The sequence below is a fragment of the Typopeltis vanoorti genome, chromosome 6, assembly GCF_054136105.1.
Source record: "Typopeltis vanoorti isolate ZY-2024b chromosome 6, IOZ_Tvanoo_1.0, whole genome shotgun sequence".
Classification (NCBI taxonomy): Eukaryota; Metazoa; Arthropoda; class Arachnida; order Uropygi; family Thelyphonidae; genus Typopeltis; species Typopeltis vanoorti.
In genome coordinates this window covers 117,225,701-117,249,364 of record NC_143554.1, presented here as the reverse complement: position 1 = coordinate 117,249,364, position 23,664 = coordinate 117,225,701, and the positions used below count along the sequence as shown (strand labels likewise).

The 23,664-nt window shown below is 38.3% G+C and overlaps 1 protein-coding gene across 1 annotated transcript in view; it reads left to right on the top strand.

Moving 5' to 3' along the window:
- The window catches only part of LOC150105853 (uncharacterized), a 36,513-nt gene extending 15,489 nt beyond the window's left edge, over positions 1–21,024 (top strand). Inside the window, exon 4 of the mRNA XM_090394579.1 lies at positions 20,701–21,024. Coding sequence (XP_090250705.1) covers positions 20,701–21,024 — 324 coding nt within the window. The remainder of the gene's footprint in view (positions 1–20,700) is intronic.
- The last annotated feature ends 2,640 nt before the right edge of the window (positions 21,025–23,664 follow it).

Below are 23,664 nucleotides of genomic sequence, written 5' to 3'. Positions count from 1 at the left end.
TCCACGTGTTTGCTTACGTCGTCAAGACCGAAATAGGCGAGCAAGTCAGTGGTGATGATTTCACAGCGGTTACTTGTTAAAACTGCTTTGAACGTTTCTAGAATATTTTATAAAGGAAAGTAAAGGCAGCGATGCGACCTGGAAAATAGAAAGAATAAAAGAAAAGCATCAACGATATCCTAGTGTTTGTGAACCGAAATTCTCCTAAAATTCTTGAAATGTTTCCTTTAATGTAATACTAAAACTTACTAGAATTTAGAAAACGTATTATCCTTTCTCCTGGAAAGTCTAAAATAGTCTAAAAGGTTTAATATTTCCAAATGAATTTAAGTAAAATCCTGAATACAATTACATTAAAAATACCTTAGCGCTTTATAAGTTATTCTATCTCTTTAAAAATTTCCCAAATAATCAATATAAAATATGAATTATAATGGAACAGATCATTCGTTTAACCAAATCAGATTTATGACTTCGCAAAATAATACACACCCATTGTCCAACACACAAATATATTTTAATATACCCTATCCACAGGATGATAAATTCCCGCTTGTTTTTTATTAGTACCACAACCACATGCGGTTTATATTGTTGCTAATCCAAAAACAAAACAAAAAAAAAATGTTAGTAGTTGAGCATTGTTATGATAGTGATTGTTAACTTTAAAGCATTTTTTTCCCCTGCAGTTCTAATAATGGTGCAGATTTTTATATCTGGAAAGCGTTTGCTTATTTCTACTGATATATTATAATGTAGTAAAGATTAATGAAGCATGGCCAGGAAATCATTCCTAAAGAATGATTTCAAGTGATTCCAACTGGAGCTGTAGAAGAATCATAAGTATTTTGCGAGTGTATATTGAATACTGCTCAGTTTGAAGTGCTGTATGAGAAGGAGAATATATAGCAAGGTAATTGTTGATATCTTAAACTGAATGGATAAGATTGGGGATAGGGATGACGTATATCATTTCTGGATAGGTAGATGTATGTCAGGATGAATTATGCAAATTTTGATAATCTTTAATGAATTGCTACATGGGCATAGTACCATTTCGTAATGGAAATATGCAAGATCCCAATGCATTGCTAAGAATTGCTGGCTTAAGTGAATGTAAGTTAGCTAACTCATACAGAAGTGACAAGGTTTTTCCTTACACAAGATAGGCAAATTGGCAGGTGAATACACGCAATTGCTGTTTTGGCCGCAGTTCAAACTAGCCTACATATGCTTGGAAAAAAGTCAACGGACGCCTCTATGGGTACATCGTGCCATGTACCAAGTGATGTGTTTATAGCCAGTATAAATTGGAGGAACACGGTGCTCCCAAGTCAGTGCAACTGTGTCCGAATGAAATAGTGCTGCGAGAAGGGAACTGACGGAGTTTGAAAGAGGCGTTGTGAAACGATGCCATGTTGAAGGCCCATCTCTTTGGCAAATTGTTGAAAAATTGGGCTATTCCACGTCAACAGTCAGTGATACGATACTGAGATGGAAGCGCAGGAGTTAACTGCAACTTCTACCCGCAGTGGAAGACCCACCACACACACACACACACACACACACACACACACACACACACACACACACACACCAAACGTGACCGTAGGGGGGACTACAAAGGACTTAGTTTGTAGTGCAACGAACATGAAACTCTGAGTGGTATCTGAACATTCTGAACAATGCAGTGCTTCCTACTTTATGACGGAAATGACCATTTTCTCTTTCAAGCAAGAGAATGCACCATGTCATAAGGTGCTGCTGTAACTGCGTGATTTGTGGGCGTGAACGTCACCACACTTGATTGGCTTCCACAAAGCCCTGATCTTAACCCCATTGAACACCTGTGGGATGAACTGGAGTGTCGGGTGAGGTCAAGGGATGTCCGTCCCACAAAAATCCAGGACCTCATTACATGCTTAGACGAAGAACGGTCCAAAATACCCATTGACCGCTATAGTACGCTTGTGGAAAGTATGCTGTGTAGAACTGCGGCAGTCATCGCAGCGAAAGAAGGTCCTACATCTTATAAATGTGGACGCCGTGGCTGTTTGTTCTTCACGGTACGGTGTTCGTTAACTTTTTTTTTCCCAAGCAATGTATATAACAGATAATATAAAGGAAAAAAATAATTAACAATCATATGCTAAATCATCTTTGATAAGGACTGTTTTTCCATCGGGTTGGCCGAGTGGTTCCTCTCTCCAACTATCAAGCTGTAGATTTGAATCCCGCCCTATGGATGTTTGTGATTATTCTTAGGTGGGGGATGATTTTCATCTCCCGGTGTGAGACTAAAACTATTCTGCTTATGAATAAAGAAAATCGAAAAGCTGATCTGACTTTAAAAAGTTTGGTGGTCTAACGCAGGGTTTCCGTGTTTGTTATGTAAAAAAAAATACAAAAAAATATATATAAAATTAATAAAAATAGAAAAAAAATTCCTTAGCTTACCCACGGTATAAATGTTCTATAGAGTTGCAATCTTTCGTGGATGAGGTGATATTAAAAAAAAAAATAAAAAAATAATAAATAAATAAATAAAAACGAAAAAGAAATGTTGAGCAGTATCGAAAGAGTTTTAATGCCAAAGCACCTGCTTACTTTTTTTTTTTTTTAAATAAACAGTCACCAGGGGAAATAGTTTAATGTAATGACATTAGTGATATTTATTTCGATTTTAACAAAGCTTTTGATAGTGGTTCACATAAGAGCCTATTGGTTAAAGCGTATCAAGCAGTAAGGATTAGTTGACAGACGACAAATGACAGTGTTCAGAAGGAGTCTTCAAAGAGTTGGATTGTTCAGAATAGGATGCCACGGGGCTCGGTGTCCTGGGATACTTGCTGTTTGATATATTCATGATTTAGGTTCAATTATTAATAGTTAAATTTCTCTCTTTGTGGTTAACTTGCAGCTGAGTAGAGAAATCAATTGTTCGGATGATCTTAAAACATTGGATTCGGTAACAAAATAATGTTGGATGAACAGGATTCAGAGAAAGTTAATGAAGGCGATAAAATTGGAGTGGTCGATAGGAAATTTTAAGTTTAGGAATCAGATGGGTAAGACAACTAATAAACTTTACTGTTAGGTGGAAAATGTACGGAATTATTTTCCCCATCGCTAATAGAAGCAGCGAATTGATATAATTTTATAAAGGAATTAGACGGTTGTTATGGCTGTATAATAGGGTCATTGAAAATATACGTGCAATGATTACGATTATTGTTGTTGCGTGTTTGCGTGTAAACAGATATGTAAACATTTAGGTCCGGGGTTCTACCAGAGAGGTATTTGGAGATTGCACCGAAACATTATTATCTGTTGGGCGGTGAACCAATGCGATGACTTCTCTGCTTGGTTTCCATAACCCTGTATACATTTTAGGGAAATGGCCTGCTACCATGACAACGGGCCAGTTTCAATTGTTTTGAATGCTGGCATTTGACGGCTCTTGTGGTACTAATTCCGACGTGTCTCTGAATGACCAAAATAGCCTCGATAAGCTGTACTTAAGCAAGCAAAGTGCTCCAGTGATGGTGATTACATTTTTCTTTCAAGCACCCTCCAAGGAGGCAAGAACCCGAGGGGAGTGGTAACTGAATTACGAAAAGATAACCGTTTATGTTCCGCCTGCCGTATTTCCATCCCCATTGTTTGAGCAGCAACGTCATCTGCCCCTCGGAGAAGGGCTCAGTCGGATGTGCAGCAGCTGACGATTCTCTCTCCCCCCAGTCCTCCCCCCTTTCATGGAAACAGTGACAAAGCTTTGTTCCCCACACAGGCCTGTAATGTGGGCCAGCATGCGCGAGGATTGTGTTACATCCCCATCCGCCCAATGTGGCGCAGGTTCCTATTACTTAAGAAAAGCACATATTCCGGGCCAGCAGGGGGGGGGGGGTTTAAAGTTGCGGGAGTTGGAAGAAGACGAGGGAGAGGGGGGGGGAGAAGGTTTCGGAGCGTTCCTGTGCAGATTGTGCAATGCATGTAAAATACGGCAGGCCCAAGTTACGACCGATTACATTATCGCTTGCTGATGGGCGGAAAGGGCCTTCCCGCCACAAAATGGCGTGTACATCTCGAAGCACGCGACTGAATATCGTGAATACAAATGACGTCACAGCTGTCGCCAATCGGGGCTCGCGGATCACATCAGTTGTCATACGAATTGCACGTATCATTGATTCGCGCATGCGTCGTGGCATCGGAAGGGCGCGAGCGAGCCTTCGTAATCGATCCCGGACGAGTGCAATATGTTTCAATGTTTGCCAACAAAGTGCTGTATTAGAATATACAATGGAGCTATTATATTGCCTTACACGCATTCATAACTTCGTCCCAAGTCAAAGAGGGATTTATTACATGGGAAGAGAGCGGAAAATTGTGGCCAGCCCAGTCATATGCGTTGGTGCCTGACTCAGTGTGCAGCTCTCTTCGATCTTCCAGGGTAGTGGACGCGGGCTTTCCGGCTGGCTGGCGAGTCATCTTGGTCCGTCACTATATTACAGATGTGGCCCCTTGGGACTGCTTCATTGAATCATAATAGATAGTCATCTTAGAGCTGCCGTTCGCCTTTTTTTTTTTTTTTTTTTGCTTCTTTATTTCTTTATGCACCGTGGAGCGGACGCTAGCGTTTACCCGATTACTGACTTCCTCTCCCTCCCTTTCTTTTTCTGCCCCCCCTTTTTCTTACAGAACGCAGGCCACAACTGGCAGACCAATAAGCTTTCTTCAGTTAATACATAGTTGGAAATAAAATTTCACTTAGAAAATGAATCGAATGAGCTTATGCATGGTTGGACGTTACTCTTTATTGCATATAATAAAACGATATTAAACTCGTGCTGGATCGGGTACACTATATTAGAAAACTATCGATTCTTAGAGATTATATTCAGGGTGGTGTAAGAAAAGAGAGACAGAATGAGAGAGAGAGAGAGAGAGAGGTCTTAGCGTCTCCATCAAATCTTAGCAGTATCTTATCCCTAGAAGAATGACACCGTTTGCACTTGGAGATACGGCAAAGAAAGGCAATAGAATCACCATTTCTTAAATATAACTCAATAGATTGAGAGAAATATAAAATATTTGGCAAATGTAAAACGTATTTTGCTCTTACGAAAAAGAAAACGGACAAAAAAAACAAAAAACAAAGTTATTGAGCAAAAATCGCACAATCTTCAAACACCTTTTAGCCTCCGGGAGAAGGTAGCAAGTCGCGCACTGCTGTTTTAATTCACACGGTTAGAAAACAGGACAAACTCCCACAGGCTTGGAAAGGCCTGTAGGGAGTTTTTTATTGTTTTGTTTTGTTTTGTTTTAGTCTCTTAAAGTGAAGAGATCGGTTCGTTTTAAAGTAAGAGACGTGTTCGAAGTACAGCAAGATCAAAACACTTACTGAAATTGAGTTTATTGAGTATAGCATCTACTTAAATGTCTTCTCATCTAAGAAAATGATACGTTTGATAACGTAGTTATGCATAGGCATGAATTAAGCAGTTTTTTTTTTTAGAGAATACTGCCTTCATTTATTCAAGGGCATCTGTTGCCCCATTACGTCTGTTTTTATCAAAAATTAGCCAAAGATTCAAATAGATACATATTGATTACGATACGGAACCCATAACGTCCCCTCTAAACAAGCCATTAGTTCCCTCAACGTTACTCTTGGCATCTACAAGATACTGGATCGCATCTTGCACAAAAGAACTCTTCAGCAGGCTATCATTTTACAAACTTATCTTATAATATGTTCGAAACGGTGGCCAGCTTCCTCTCTAGTTCCTTGATGGTTATGAGGGTGGACATGTTTTTATCCTCTATCAATGCGTATGTTTCCTACTGTAGATGAATTATGCCTTTTATTCAGTGCATAACAAAATGTATGGCTTTTCTGATGACTGCACTTCTAGTTTCGGAAACGTAAAGTATAGATAAAGTCGTCTGGCGAACGAGTAAATTCTAGCCTCCTCTTTTCCACTGACAAACTGCAAGAGGATATGTTTTTGCAAGTTGCAGATGATGATCGCTAAGTGTAGCACAATCACCTCGGTTAACACTTCGAGATACTTATGTGTTATAGGTTTCCAAATTTTCGTGGGCAGTGTTGACATAGAGAGCAACTATTCCGCCTTTTTTTTTTTTTTTTTTTTTTGATGCTGATCTTACCATTCTCAATGGAGTCTCAAAAAGAGAATAGACCACACCTAGCCGGCTTTTGATCCACTTAAGTTCAAAGTAAAGAAGAAGACACCTCGCTTCTTGGAATAATAAAACTGGGATTTTGGTTAGAAAGGTTCGAATCCCGTCCATAAGGGGGAGGGATCGGGTTTAATCCTCCTTCTCCCCACACAAATGCAGGCAACAGAATAGAAAAGGCATGCAATACATTCGTCTCATAGGATTAATTGCCTAGGTAGGCGTAACCATAAACAACAATATTCATTCTTATCGAACAGCTGTTTACCCTCTAAAAATCCCAGAACGAACCCTCCTCCCTAGTTATGAACTATGTATTCCTTTGGTAAAGTTTTTTTTTTTTTTTTTTTTTTTCCGGAACTATTTACAAATCGTACTTATATACGAAGAATCCAAGCTGAATCTATATTTAAATATTAAAAATTTGATTGTTATCATAGTAGTTCAGAATCTATGTTCGGGTTTCGAGAAGTTAAGTCGCTTGGTGAATTGCATATGATGACTCAACAGAATCTCATGTGTTTTATGTTGTAATGCTTTTTTTGCGATATCCGAAAGTGTAAACAACGTGGTTTGTATTAAATTCTGTTTAAAAACTGGCAAAACGGATAGTCTGTCGAAAATTACTGAAAACAGCCTGTGGGACAATTTAGTGAGAAACGGGATTGCAAAAAAGGTAAAAATTTCCAGTCTCAATGCGCGCCATCTCAGTTTCAACCGAAGATTTAAAGCCGACAGTATCTCAATATATCGCGTCTTACAAAAGAGGTTTCTTTTTCTTCTTCTTTTTTTTCTTTTTTTTTTTTTCTTACCAGAAGCGGATCTTTTAAATATTAGCAGTCTCAAAATAATCGGATTTGGCTCAATACTACTTTTCATTTGTTCAGGATCAAAAAAAAAAAAAAATTAATAAGGATATAATGTACACAGGATATAATAATAATAATAATAATAATAAACTTTACATCATTACCAGCTTCCTATTAGCAATTTTCTCTAGTCTTATCTCTTACGATTTCCATATTGTCAGCTCTTATATTTCAAGTCCGCGCGGTTAGCCTAGTGGCTGTGCGCTTCGTAACCATATGCCTGGGGAAGGAATGTCCTAGGTTCGATTCCCTTCGACGACGTGAGGAACTTAAGGATCTTTCTCAGCCATAGCCAAGTTAGCCGGGCTTGGGCAGCAGGGTTTTTTCTACCAGTTTTTCCTGGGGATTTTCATCCCACAAGCGGGCAAACCGGTCCCATGAACACACACACACACACGGATACAGTCATGAATATCGCCCTTAGGGGATGCAGCAAAGGAGTGGCGAACCGGCTGCATTAATAAGCCAGTAATCCCTCATTACGAAGGGACTCAACCCGTCCTAGACGAATGAGAAGGATAGGAGGATATTTCAAATTTTAAGGCACATCTAACTGAATCAGCCCGCCTACATCTTGGTCTTCCTCTGGATCATTTTGGCATCAAATACCTGATTTGCTAATTCTTCTTCTTCCATTTTGTTTAAGGGAATACCATCGCACATTCCTGAATGCTAACAATGTCAAGTTCCTTCGTAATATATCCTCTAATTCTGCCTTTGCTACCAGCTAGGAGAGAATTAAGCAGTTTAGAGGATGCTGCCTTCATTTATTCAAGGGCATCTGTTGCCCTGTTTTATCAAAAGCTAGTCAAAGACTCAAATAGATGCATATTCATTACGATACAGACACATAACGTCCTTTGTATGTTGCCCACCTTCTTTGGTCAAGTGTTTTATTTCTAAGTGACCTATCTAATTAATATGTTAAAACTAGCTTGAACTGTCTTTTAAGGAAGGAAGGCAAAATGTGGAAGATCTTGACCGTGAGGGAAGACCTTCAACGTCCATCACAGAGACAATGATCAATACAGCAGCGATTATCATCAAGGAGGATCACAGAATTACAGTACGCCAGCTGCATGTTGTCCTGAATATTTCTGTGGGAAGTGTTCACTCAATCATGGCCTGAACATTTGGGACTGAAACGTGTTTGCGCACGATGGATTCCCAAACTCTTGACACCGGAGCAAATGCAGCATCGAGTGGATGTGTGCACAGAATGGAAAGAAAGACTGGAACAAGAAGGCGACAACTTCTTAAAACGCATCATTACAGCTGATGAAGCTTGGTTGTATCACTATGACCCTACAATGAAACAACAAAGCAGTGAATGGAAGCATCCGTCTTCGCCTACCCCCAGGAAAGCAAAAACTGTAAAAGGAAGCTTCCATTGCTGAAGAATGGCTTCTTATTGCACCATGATAATGCAAGGCCACATATTGCTGGTTGTGTAGTGGACGTTTTGCAGAAGAACAACACAGATATCCTACCACACCCTCCATACAGTCCTGATCTCGCACCGTGCGATTTCTGGCTGTTTCCTCAGCTCAAGAAACCACTAAGAGGCCGCCATTTCGAAAGCAACAAAGCATGTGTAAAAGCTGCGGAGGCGGTTTTGAAAGAACTCTCAAAAAACGGACTTTCACATGTGTTTAAGAAGTGGAGGCAACGTTGGGACAAATGCATCGCGTCTCACGGTAGTTACTTCGAAAAAGACCATGTAAATGATGACGATTAAAGGTAATCTGTTTTCTGTATAAATATACTCTTATAACTTATTGAACAGCCTACGTATATTGTTGGTTTAGTGCTTGGGCTGATTTCTCTCTTATTCTATACACATTTAATCAGCTGATTCCACACTATGCCAGCTTTTTTTTTTTTTTTGTGGCCTATTTCCATCTTTAATATCTCACTGTCACTAAAAATTGTGCCTAAACACACACACACCGGCCACTGAACTAGAAACTTTTATTTAATACGCTATTGGACCTCCTTTAGCACGAATTACAGCACATAAGCGGTTTGGCATAGATTCCGCAAAGTGTTGGATTGACGGAAGAAGACTTTTCTCCCGGATTTGTGATTTGTTTTTTTAACACGTCCCATACCCCTCTCAATGAGTTAAGATGTTCAGATACGAGCTTTTTGGCCAGGAAAGAAGGTGAAAGTCGCTGAATCAATTTTTGCGCGATGGACAATAAAATTGTCGTCCATTAAATAACTGTCGCCTGCTGAATAAACAATCAACATTGTAGGATGTACTTGATCAGCAACGATGTTCAGATATTCCTTGGAGGACACCGACCTTCTAGCAATATCAGGGGTAATCATCCCATTCCAACAGAACATGTCCCGCACCATGACACCACTTCCAAAACTTTGAGTTGTATTTATATAGCAAGCTGGGTTCATTGCTTCATGGGGCTCCCGCTAAACTCTCTTCCTAGCGTCGGTACAGAAGAAGGTGTATCGTGACTTGTCGGACCACATGACTTTTTTCCCGTCTTCCAGTGTCCAGTCACGGTGTTCATGACACCACTGTACACGAACTTTTCGATTCTGCAGAAATCAGTGGTTTTTATAGACATACGAATGCTAATACCGATCCTCTTCAATTCCTTGCGCATAGTTCGGTGAGATATGAGTCGGGAACAGCCTGCATTAAATGCTTCGGTCAAATGCTGCACACAGGAAGTTCTATTTGTCCGTACAAGCCTTCTTGTTCCTGACAGACTATTCTTAAGACCACAGTTACACCTCTTAGACAAGTAATGTGTGTATTTTTTCACTGATTAAACAACTGGGTTATCTCACCTTTTGAGAAACCAGTTAGTTCTGCTGTTTTCAAAATAGTGGCTTCAGATAGAAGGGCAGCCTCAATAAGCCTTTTATCGAACTCCGAAAGATTCTTTGTTTTTCCCATTGTGATCAGCACTATTGGCGATTACTAACCAGCAACATTCTTAAATAGTTGTGTAGACAGTGCTTCCCAAACTTCTGGATGCCAGGGCCCCCTTTGGAAAAATTAAAATATTTCACGGCTCCCCCCCTTCGAAAAAAATCGTAATATATAGACATATATTATTGTAATATTTATTGTATTTATATTCAATACAAAACATACACAGCGAATATTGCAAAAATCAAATGCAAATATTACATTTTTAGCATCTTACATACACATTTGACATGGCACATTATCTCATATTTTTATATAGATAGATACATTGTTATCGTACATTTGCTGTACAAGTACATGAAACGTAAAACGATTAGTAGTAAAGAAAGAATTAAAAACATAAAAGAAGTTTAATAACAATTTAATGCGATGGATGTGTTTCAATACTGCTACATCAATATCAGGTGAAATATTTGAAACTGCAATTCTTAGATTTCTGCTTTGAAATGAAACTTATATGAATAAGCATGTATTTACTAATATTCATTAAGCGCCGAAATACGCAGGAAGCAAAATTTGTGAACTCTAACCAATGTGTGATTTTTTTTTCATTAAAATATAAAAAAATAACAAAAAAGAAATAATGAAGAATAAAAATTAAATACGTTTCTTTTAAGATAAAAATAATCTGCTTAGTCTTAAAAGATTTTAAATTTGTTTTCATTATTTCACGGCCCCCAAGGGGACCGCGGCCGACAGTTTGATCACGTGGCTCACTACGACACGTAGTGAGCCACGTGACCAAGTATTTTGCATACACGCTGCGTAAATCAAGTTAATGTATATCTGCATAAAGATTTCTAATCCAGTTGCCGGTGTGTGTGTGTGTGTGTGTGTGTGTGTGTGTGTGTGTGTGTGTGTGTGTGTGTGTGTGTGTGTGTGTGTAGTTGAAATGTTTTACTTGCTCTGCGGTTTCAGTGTTCCTACCTATTTTCATGTCTTTGTCTTTTTGCTGCTGATTTCCACACGAAATTTATTACAGCAGCTATTCAATTTAGTTAAGGAATACTGCAGACTTGTACTAGATTTACTTAGAAATATAACATCATTTGCATAATGGAAAGAGCTGAGATTAACAACTCCAAATTTGATATCGGTTTAATGCCACTTTCTTTCATAATGGGATCCGTATACAACAAGATGAATAACAGTTGAAATAATGCACACCTTTGTCTCACACCCCATTGAACATTAAACCATCTTCCTCCTCCTCATTCAATTCTAACTGCTGACTCACAACTCAAACATAGACTACGTACTCTTCGATATATTTGTGGCGTTTTGAGGAGCTTTTCTCTTAGTACCTTTTCTGGATCTACAAAACTTAAATACAAATGGGAATATTGTTATATTCCCATTTTTTCTCAACTGTTTGTCTTAAAGTGAAAATCTGATCCTGACAACCTCTATTTGGCCTGAATGCAGCTTGTTCTTCTCCGAGCTTCCATTTCACAGTTTTTCTTAGCTTCTTCTCAAGTATGTTTGCGTAAATCTTACCTGGAAAACTGTTAAGGAAATTCCTCTGTAATTATTAGTTTTATTTCCCTTTTTACAAATGGGTACTATAAGAGCTCCACAACAATCATCTGGTATTTGGTCCCATGACCAGGCCGTCTCAATTATGCAGGTATTTCTGGTCGAATATCATCTGCTCCATCCACATTTCAGATTTTTTGATGGCTTTTTCTACTTCAAGTATGGATATGTGTTCGTGGTGAATAGTTTCTGCCATCGTTCTCTCACTGGTTGTTTTATTTAACAGATGATTTTTGCTACCCTCCTGATATTTCTCTTCTATATTCTTCCAAGACTTTTGATTAGCTACTTTAACGCTTTGTTTTGCTTTCTTAAATTTTTCTCTATCTTCTCTTAGGACATCTATCAACTTCTATAAACTTTCGATTTTTTTTTTTTCTTTAACTGCCTTTTTACTTCTTGCGTTCTCCCTAAAGTTCTGATTTTTATATTCTTGCAGACGAGAAAAATAAACAGATTAAAAATAATCAACTCTGGTCCCGGATATCGCAGTTCAGTGTGTGTGTGTAGACGAGACCTTTGGTTGGAAAGACCCGGGTTCGCATCTATAACGAGAGGAACTTATTTTCAATGAAATTGAGAGTTAGGCGGTCTCATACGAAGGTGTGAAACTTCCCGGAAACCAGGTTTTTTCGTTCACAGACAAACCAGACCCGTAAACACACATATGTACAGACATAGAATACTAACTACAAGATGGAAGAGAGATTAGAGCCTCACCATCTCTTCCGACTGCATTATGGATCTCAGGTAATGATCTGTAACAGTCCACCTCCTAGATGGAAATGACACTTGATAGGACAGAACAGTCCAGGATATAAGCGAACACTGTTCTGTTTTCATTTCTACAGCACCTTACGAAATAGAAGGCGAAGGATGTAATTAATTCTCAGCTCCGGTTAACTTTAGGAACTGTATAGGGAATGTAAGATGCGCTCTATAAGTCCACATATTAGCAAGCCACAGTTCACTATCGGAAATGTAAGAAATTTCAAAGGAAAGCTTCTAGTAACATTCTTTCCTTCCAAGCTTAAATATAGTGTTCCCTACATGCTTAAATAATCCATTTTGGTTGGGATGTTTTTAAACACAGGCTGTATTTTGAATAAATTACAAATCCACTACAATTTTCAGAGCAGAAGCTATGCTGCTTCAGTTGTGGATAACAGAATTTTTAAATGAATGTCTTACTTGCTATGAATACCTTTTTTTGTACTTGCAAACTTATCATATATTAATTAGTAGTACTATGGGCAAAATAAGGATTAGATAACTTAAATACGCTGATTTAAGTTATTATTTAAGGTATTTAAGTTAATAAGTTATTTCAGTTACACTGATTTAAGTGCATTTAAGTTAAATACATCAAAAGCTAAGATCGAACTACATTTTTACATGCATATGAAAAACTTTTTCGTGATTACAGCCAAATGTGGACCTAACTTTATTGCCAGCATACTAATAAATTATGTTACACAAAAATGTGTTATAAATTTCGTACAAAATAAACTGCACTATGTTTTTGGAAAACGTTAGACATTTCCTAAAGATGTAGTTAAGAATTAATGTTCAGTGCTTACAGAAAACTATGCGGAGAGACATTTCAGTATGGAATATGCCCACCCCGAACTGCGATGCAGCTCTCACAACGTCGTACCACGTTTAGTACCAAGTGATTCAGTAGTTCTTGAATGTTTTGAACACATTCAAGAACATTATCTTTGCTTTCAGAGCAAGGATAAGTAAAGCCTTGTTTGTTTTCTGGATGGGGAATTTCGATCAGGAATGCATCTTCCTATTGATTCTCAAACGTATTCTATGGGGCTGAGATCTGGGGAGCGTGCTGGCCACTCGATTCGATTAATATCCTCGGTTTCCAGAAGTATTTCCACTGCTCGTGTACGCTGTAGTGTGGCATTGACATCCTTCAAAATGATTCTTCGCCTACGGCACCACGGAACAATGGAACATGAGTTTGAAGAACTTCGTTGCAATATCATTCACCAGCCATAGCCCCTTTTTCTAGCACATATAGCTAGGTGCATCCATTAAGCATCATGCCTCCCCACATCCTTCAAAATGATTCTTCGCCTACGGCACCACGGAACAATCGAACATGAGTTTGAAGAACTTCGTTGCAATATCATTCACCAGCCATAGCCCCTTTTTCTAGCACATATAGTTCGGTGCATCCATTAAGCATCATGCCTCCCCACATCATGACTCTGCCACCGCTGTATCTATCCCTTTCAAGAACAGTCTCGCGATGGTAAGCAGTACCAACTTCACTCCAGTATCAACTTCAGTATCAACTTCATTAAAACAACTCTCATCTGTAAGATGAGAGTTGTTTTAATGAAGTTGTTTTAATGTTTTAATGTAAAGAGTACATTAGTCCAATGTCTCATCCAATTTTTAAGGAAACAACACCACTGAAAACGTTCTCTACGATGAGCTGTGGATAAAGGGACGCAGACTACAGGCCTTAGGACGTATAGGCCTACTTGTCGCCGACGAAATGTCATAGTTTGTCGAGATATCCGCGTACCTGTGCTTGAATGGAGCTGACCTGCCGTGGTGCATCAATTAAGTCACGGATGTTATAACCAAACATTTGTCTTCATACTCTGTGGTAGAACGAGAGCGACCTCTTAGCAAACTTCTGGAACACATTCCATTGGTTTGAAACGCTGCCCAGAGCCTAGATACAACGCCATGCGAGATTCCAAACTCTCTGGCAATATCAGTAATTCTGCGGCCTTCTTCAACTTTCCAATAATTCTTCCCCCATGTGAAATTGTCTAGATGCCGTCTTTGAGACATTACAAGACATCCAAGTTTACACTTTATTCCCTCACGAAAAGAACTTCCTTCAAACGCAATTCGCTTAGCGCAGCCTTTTATCCTGTTGAGTGCTACCACGTGATCCCATTGCGCTCGATACGAAAATCTGAATGAGTACCCACTTTATACTCGCAGTCATCAGTTATACCAATTGCCACAAGTTAATTCGTCTGAATTTGTGGTTGTGATCTTCAGAAATGGTGTTTCTCATTAAGTTTTGGACAGCAGTGTATATTATTTGGTATTATTATGTTTAGTAATATCTTATAGTACTTAAGTTTGTATCCCGAAGTTTGAAACTTCCTGAATGAAGATTATTCAATCTTTACATTGTCTTATTATGCCAACATCTTTATCTTGTAACTTTAGATCTGTTATCAAGTAAGACACCATCCTTGTTTGATTAGCATCTATAGATGTTCTGCGATATTATAGTTCACAGAACATGCATATGCGCCGTATGAAGTTTAAAACAAAACCAAACAACAAAATAATAATAATATTGAATGTCATCGTCGCACTAGCGTTCTCTGTTTAAACTCAATTTAAAATGTATCCTCCCCTCCTCTAGAGTATATTACTTTCCTGCTTATACAGGGTCGTTCAAAATTCCACGCAAAGTTTCAGGAGAGATAGAGACAGTGGAGGTAGCTAGGGGGGTGCGGAGGGGGCTGTCCGCCCCGGGCGGCACTTTAAACCTTTTTTGAACTTTTGCAGTTAATTCTAAAATACAGTCTCGAGAACTCAGTTCCAAATATTGTAATACTACTGCGAATTTTCTTCATAATTGCTGTAAGTGCTGTTAGTTGTGAGAGGAGTTTTTTTCTAAATAAAATTTGATAAGAATTACCTACATCACTATGAAATAGACTTCGCTAATGTCATCGACGATTTTGCTAACAGAAAAGCAAGCAAAAATCACATTTTAGGATGTTGAAATTAAAATTTTACTTCAAAAATAAACAGTGTTTTAATTTATTTCCCTATACGTCGTTTAGACTTTTTGTAGTATTTTTTGGCGTGTTTTGAGAGGGGCGACAAACTCAGGGACCGCCCCAGGTGGCAACAGCTCTAGCTACGCCACTGGGTAGAGAACATCAAAATCAACCATATTCACATAGGAAAGCATGACCTGAAAAGCCACCGGAAGGTACTAACAGGGACACAAAGATACAGAAATAACACAAGGCAGTAAATAGTGTAAAAAACTTTATTAGGCGTAACTGAACAGTTCAGTAGTAGTTGGATACATAATATGGTAAACGAGGTGCATGTCTGCATCTCAGCGTTCGTAAAACGACGCATGTTCTTCGTACGACGTCGAAAAGCGCTTGAATGAGGAAGCCCCAATTGCTCTCCTGGAGCGCTGGCGAACAGCGCCACCTATCACTTTCGGGGGGGGGCGTTTCCGGTCATGCTTTCCTATGTGAATATGGTTGATTTTGATGTTCACTACATTTCCTCAAAGTTCGTACGTGGAATTTTGAACCACCCTGTATATACTCTCATTCCGATCAGCTAAAAGTTTTACGAAAACTTTTAAAGATCATTGGATGTCGTTCTTCATCACTTTCTTCTTAACAAAAGTGCTTTTGTCACCTGAATCATTCTTCGGATGTTCCGCGTTTTCTCAATTTTCGCAATCTTTAAATCCCCTGCTAAATCCTGAATTTACAACGTATACCGAAGAAGGGGGGGGGGGAAGGGTTGTATCTATCAAACACACATCATAGAGAAATAAAAAATTAAATCTGGAACTTGTAGGCGTGAGTTTCTGTGGTTTAGCAGTTCAAAAGAAAGATTTTAGTATTGCGACCACATGTTTATTAAGATAAATATAGTTAAACTAAACTGACAAGTTTCGTATGTCGTTTGACTTACATCTTCAGGGGTTAAAAATAACTAAAAGTTTAAACACAAGAAATGAGCAATAATCGACAAAAATTAGCAATAATCGACAAAAATTAGCAATAATCGACATCTTCCGTTCACGTCCTCGATTCAGTAACCTGTCACATCCAAATAATTTGCTTCTTGTGAACCTTAATTGAATATAGAAATCATTCTACCACCATGTCGTGTGTTCCCTGACTTCTTTTTCTATTCGGTGAGATAAACTTTGAATTAAAGAGTGTTTATAAAAGGTTAGTCGCTTCCTAGAAGAATTCGAACCTCGAGGACTTTCCAACCGACTGAGTAATGGTACGAATTTCACTATAAGATTTGTGCTAAAGAGAAATTTCACAAGGTCTATCCTGCTACTACTCTAGAGCAGAATAATGCTTACGTTTCTCCTTTTCTAATAGTAGATCTGATACTATCTTAAATTACTGCAGGAAAAGACCAACAAACACTATCTATGGCGCTGTCTTCGCAAGATCTTTATTCTTTCCGATTTCCACGTCGCAGGAGAACCTACACACAAGTTGCACTTACAGATTCAACCATCTTTGACTATAGAACAATAAATATATAAATAAAACAGCATGGCCAAAATGTTCGTTTAGTGTCAGGCTATGAGATAGATTCGACGCTATTTTGTGTATTGCTGCCAGCTCGCCGCATGCTTATGGCTTAACCATATAATTTATACACTACGTTGACAAACGTATTTGGACTCCTTACGTACCATGCAAATTTCAGATCCTACCACATGCAAATATTCAAGGAGTGTCTGCGTAAATCAGGTAATAAAAGGTGGGATGTGCTGCATGTTTTGCACTGTACTCGATGACTGCCAACGTGCGAAGGTAGTTGGATGTCACATCAGTGGTCTTTCTGTCCGTGACATTGCTACTCGTCTCAATATACCGAAATACACCGTTACTTAGGTCATTCGTAGATGCAAAGTTGATGGTGCATTCACAGTAGGAAAACGTCCTAGGAACCAACGACACTCACTGACCAAGATCAACGAGCTCCGTCTCGGAATGTCCGAGCATCCCGCACATCATCAGCGATGAATCTCACAGTTAACCTAGAAAATGCTGCAGGGACATCTGTCAGCATTAGAACAGTTCCGTAGACAGTTGCATGCCTTAGGTTACCACGACAAAGCTGCTCGAACAAGCCATCGCCTCCCACTCAATGACAAACAACGGTTGGATTGGTGTCTTTCACACCGATCCTGGACCGTAAATGATTGAAAAGGGTTCTGTTGAGAGACGAATCACGCTTCCAAATATTTCACTCTGATGATCGTGTTTAGATCTGGAGATTACCCGAGAACGGTTCCAACAGGACTGCATCATTCCAACTATCAAGTTTGGTGGGAGCTCGGTAATGGTATGGGGATGTTTCAGTTGGATGGGGCTTGGTCAATTGGTGGACGTGGCCAAAACCATGATGTCTGATGGCTATCTGGACATCCTGGACAACTTCGTACTTCCAGCGTTGTGGAAATACTTCGGTAGTAACCCTTGCGTGTCCGAGATTGGTTTCCACAAAACAACATGAAGTGTTGGTAGCCGGCTCAGAGTCCAGAGCTCCATCGAACATCTTTGGGACGAATTAGAACGCTGAATTTGCTGCAGAACACAGAGGCCGTTATAAGCATCAGCAAAGGGGGCTAACTTTGCGCGAAGTACGAAAGAACATTCCTGTTGCGACGTATCAGAAATTGGTAGAAAGCATACCCCGAAGGGTAATTGCTATCATTCATGATAAAGGTGATGCTACTACTAGAAATGTAAATTTTTATTTTTTTTACCATAGCTACATGTGCAAATACTTTTGTCAACATAGTGTACATTCAAAGGAAGTAAAGAATTTTTTATTTTTCTTTCTAGGAGCACTCTTTATTTAAAAATATGCGTGTTACAAATATCACTCCATTTGACGTCAGGAATTTTATATTGAAATATAACTTGTGCGGTCAAAAATACTCCTTTTAATTTAAATACATAATCATTTAAACTCAATGATATCCTGCCAAGCATCAATAGCTATTACAAAACCCTTAACACTGCAAACGAGATAGTTATTCTGTTTTGAATTCTCTACGAAACGAAACAAAAATTAAATCAATACCTTCAGCAAATCGGGAATTACATATTTAAAAACACTGAGGTGGTTTCATTATATTTATTTTGCATTGATTTCAACCGAAAATTAAAGAGTGTTTCTAGAAGAGTTTTGCATATGCTTTAACAGTTTCAAAACATCGGACTAACGAGACATGTCCATACAAAAACAAATACACCTGCTCTGGAAAGTTAAAACATTTTTTTTCTATCACAGATAATAATAAAATACGATCGGTTCTAGGCTACTAATTCGCATCTACTAATAAATATGTAACTAAACATTGAAACTCTTTACTGCTTCTTAAAAATTATTGCATAAGTGTAATAGCCTCGTTCTATTAGTCTCCCTTCCCCAATTGCACCCAGGTGTACCTGAGAAAGAACACGAAGTGACAACACAAACCAGGCTCTACAATATTGACATTGTACTGTAAACAATGAAAACAGACACCGACTACTCTGCCACCAAGTAGATGCAACCAGAACTTATAGTTGCTGTGGGACAGTCCTTCTTCAACTTTTTTAGGCTGCGGAACATTCTATAAAATATTTCATTTTCGTAGTTCTCTTATGAAACGTTTAATAAAATATTATCATAAAGAAATTATTCTCGCGATTCTTTTCCGATAACACATGCAAAATAATTTAATCAAGAAAACATAATATATAAAGCAATATAGTTATTCTAGAAATAAGTCCGTTTAATAAAAATTACTATTTTCGTATTCACTAAATTTTTTTTTTTCAGAAACTACAGTTAATTCAAGTTATATGTGTCTGTATGCGCTGAGGAACTCTATAAGTTTTCGAGGAACTCTTGAGTTCTGCAGAATACAGTTTAAAAAACATTGGCTATACGAAATGTGGAAGCGCATGTGACAGGCTTTAGTAGAGGTATCCTAATAGTACCCTGCATCCAAACCACCAAAGGATTTTTCAGAAACGGAGGGCGATTTCAACCTAACTTTTAAATATTTGAATAAAGTAATTATTTTAGTTTTACATTTTTCAAAGTATTTTTGTCTTTTAAAAAAATAAAAATAAAAAATCGCGGATGAAATTTTTAAAAAATGGTGACGTGTTTAATTAAGGCGATCACTGGATCATGTTTCACTTTAAGGGATCATGTTATGAACACGATCCCTTGAACTGAAAGGTTGTTCCAGAAGTAAAAGTACACTACTATAGTTTTCCCGTTCAGTCGTTTCCGACCGTAGGTGATTTTGTAGGCATTGCCCACAAAGTATTCCTGGTGATTTTTACAGGGTAGCTCATCATTGCTTTCCCCGTCCCCAATTTCATCCGGGCTACGGGACCGGCATAGCTGGGACGTATTCCTGACTATAATCCATGTGTGTTCACGATGCCAGTTTGCCTGCCCTGGGGGACGAAAAACAAGAGTTTCCGGGCGGGAAAAAAAACCCTACCTTCGTATGAGACTGGCTAACTCACCTTTAGTCGAAAGAGATCAAATAAAGGTTCCTCACGTCATGGACGAGGAATCGAATACGGGTCTTTCCGATCAAAGGGCTTCGTCTATACTGACTGAGCTACGGAGGCTCTAGGTAAAGTACAAAGAATGCCGAAATTGTTCGAAAGAATACTAAAATTATCTAAACATCAACAGACGAGTTACTGCAACAAAGAAAAGGGTACACTAGGGTCTGTACATATGCACGTGGCAATCAGAACGAAATGGTGTCATGGAGGGTATGATAATTTTCTGCATTCCGTGGAACAAAACATCCACCGAAATTCATACCGGGCTTGTCATGGGGTGGTGGGGGGGGGGGACACGCGATGAACCTAAAACGAGTTTCTGTTTGGAAAATGCATTGTAAATGGAGGGTGCAAACCTAAATGCCTACTCAAGAACACCCACATTCAACAAATACGCTAACAGCTCAATGTGAATTTGGTTGGTGGATGGTTAAATCTTCGCATGCAAACTACACCTTTTACCTTACTGTGTTTGTCCAGTTACTTCGGTCATGGAGCCATTATGTTTTGAATGATGATGTAAACTACTGCCACGCCACCTAGTAAACTTGCAATATGTTATAATGAAAACACGGAATCAAAACGTCACTTCCATCTTTTGACGTCAGTATCAAACGAAATTATTCTATTATTGCATTATATTCCGAAAAATTTCTGTTTATGACACGCAGTTCACTTTTCCATTTTAATTTTCTTTTGTCATTACATCATTCTGTAATCAAATACCCAACTAAAACGTCTTTCTTTTTTTTTTTTTTAGGTAAAAATCTGGTTCCAGAACAGAAGGATGAAGTGGAGGAACTCTAAAGAAAGGGAACTTCTGTCTTCAGGTGGCTCCAGAGAGCAAACATTACCGAATAAGCACAATCCCAATCCGGATCTTAGTGATGTACGTCTAGGGAGTAAAAGCGCCTCTTCCGACAACTGTGATGACCTGGGAATCAAGACAGAAAACGATTCCAAGCTATCGAGCTGTCGTAGCCCAAGCCCCATGGACGATATCGCGCACGTGAGATCACTCAATCCCAATCTTAGTATGCACTGTGACTCTGCCGAGGAGGAGATTGAAATCAAAGTGCTCTAAGTATTACAATCAGAGAGGCGAGATGGGTTAACTTAAGAAGAGGAATGCTGAAGTGGTGGGGTTAACTGAAGAGGAGGTAATGTTGAAGCAAGGGTTAACTGAAGGAATGCAAATTTTAAAGTGAAGGGTTAACTGAAGAAGTGCAAAGTTTGAAATGAGGGGTTAAGTTAACGAAGAAAACGTAATGGAAAAGTGAAGGGTTAACGAAGAAAACGTAATGAAGAAGTGAAGGGTTAACTGAAGAAGAGGACAGTTATTATTTCGAATGTGTGAGTTAAGTGAGCATTTACTGTTCCCCCAAATTCCTTTCCCCCCAAGTCACCGCATTGTGGATTAAGTTAGCCGATTCTTAAGACAATTACCAAAGAAAGGACATTCAGCATATGAATTGTAAGATATGTGACAAAGACTGTTGGGGGGATGGGGTTGGTGAAAGGAAGAGATTCAGAACTGAAATGCCGTGTAGAAAGATTGTTTGTTTCCACTTCGTGTAGTTATATGGGTCACTAATAATAAGGTCTTCCAAACGTCTTCATTTGCTTCTATTCACACCAACTCAACACCAGAGACAGAAATTAATAAATATTTCATATAAAAATACCTCACAAATTAAGAAAAATATTAATTCAGTTACGGTTTAATTATTATTAATCTTTTTTTTTTTTTCATTATCGATGGTCTAATAATGTTTCATACATCAATGTTATCATGTAAACAAAAATATCCTGGAATTTGGTTATCACTCGATGAATGTTTATTATAATTTCCTGTCATTGGAATGCCTGTGCGAAGTAGTATTATAGGATGGACACAGTCTGAGTCATCCCACACAAAAGTATTCCCAACCAGGAAAAACATAAAGATAGAGTATTCTATGCATATAATTTAAGGAATCTAACCTGAGTAGTTATGCGTTTTGAGAATTTTTTTACATTTCTCAAGACTGACAGATGATTTTCATTAAGATAATTTTTCGTGTTCCTATATTTCTTAAATACAAAAAAAAAAAAAAAAAAAAAAAAAAAAAAAAAAAAAAAAAAAACCCGAAGAAATTCGTTTTTTTTTTTTTTTTTCAATTTCACGAACCTTATCTTTTTCTTTCCTTTTTTTTTTGTTGTTGTTTAATTGTACATTGTCGTACTGTGTATGATTGAGGAATGTCGTTACTTCAGTGCTAGCATACGCCGCTAGAGGGCATGCACGTCATCGACAACTTCTGTGTATTATTGACATACTGTTACTGAAAATATCAAACACACAAAAAAACGAAAAAGTGCCTTTCACTCTACAAACGACTGTTGTCGTACAATTACATTGAAAATTGTTGGCCGAGCGGTTGGACTACCTGCTTTCCAACTAATAAGCTGCAGATTCGAATCCCGCCGTGCGCGCCGATGTTCGTAATTGTTTTTTTTAGGTGCAAGATGAATTTTCGGGTGTAACACTACTTGCCCGCTTATTGGAGGCCTGAAGTGTCTTAAAAATGTTCTGTGTGGTGTCTAGAGCAGAACTTTCAGATTATGTAAAAATAAAATAAAACGAATAAAAATAAGGGGAAAAAATTCTTAGCCCACCCGCGGTACGAATGTACCGTAGGTGCACAAATAAACCTTTCGTTGGTAGGAATCACATAAAAATAATAATAATAAATTAAAAAAATTTTCATTTCTTCCACTTTCCCGGATGGAGGCGATAGGATTTTCTGTCCCGCAAAAAATCCCACTCTCTCAAATTAAAAATGTAAACCTGCATGTAAACACAGTTGAAAGAAATACACCTGCCTCCGAACAATAATCCCTTCAGAACTGACAACCAATCAAATAACTTATCCATGAAAATAGATTTTTAACTAATTAGTTCGGAATCTAGCAACGGCATTGGAGATTGATTTCTCCACCATGACAATGATCCTGCTCACTCTGCTTTACCTGCAGAGTGAGCGGCCAAAAATGGTACGATTGCTGTCCCTCACTCACCTTATTCCTTGTGTATATCACCTTGCGACTGGTTTCTTTCTTTTTTTTTTTTTTTTTTCAGATGCAAAGTGTTCATTGACGGAATATCACGACTCCAAATAAATACAGACTCTACTCGCCGAATTCCAACATCGGAAATCTGAAAATGTTTAAAAGCTGTACCCGCTATATTTGGTTACAACGGAACTGCTTCGAAGGGAGACGAATGGAACAATAGATAAAGTTTTCTTAAAGAAAAATAAATAAATACACAGCAGATATTTTTTAAATTACGCGGTGTGATAATTTCTTTTTTTTTTTTTTTCATCTCGCATCGTAATTAAACTAACGAAGAACTTTTAAAAGTTACATATAAGATAATATAACAATGAAATCTGTATAAATTTCATTGTCATATTATCTTATTATCATAGGTGGCGATCAGATTAATCCGAACCCTTCAAGGGAGTCGAGTCCGTTTTTTCAAGCAAGGAGGTTCAATCTTAAGGCTGAGCCGACTGGACATTAGATAAACATTAGCACAATGGGCGAATGACATAAAGCAATAAAAAGTTGAAATGGTTGGGAAATATAATAAACAATACATTGCATTGAACAAGTAAGAAATACTTGAGCGCTAAATTGAGACAGTGGGAAAAGAGGGAAATTAACATCAACAATTTTT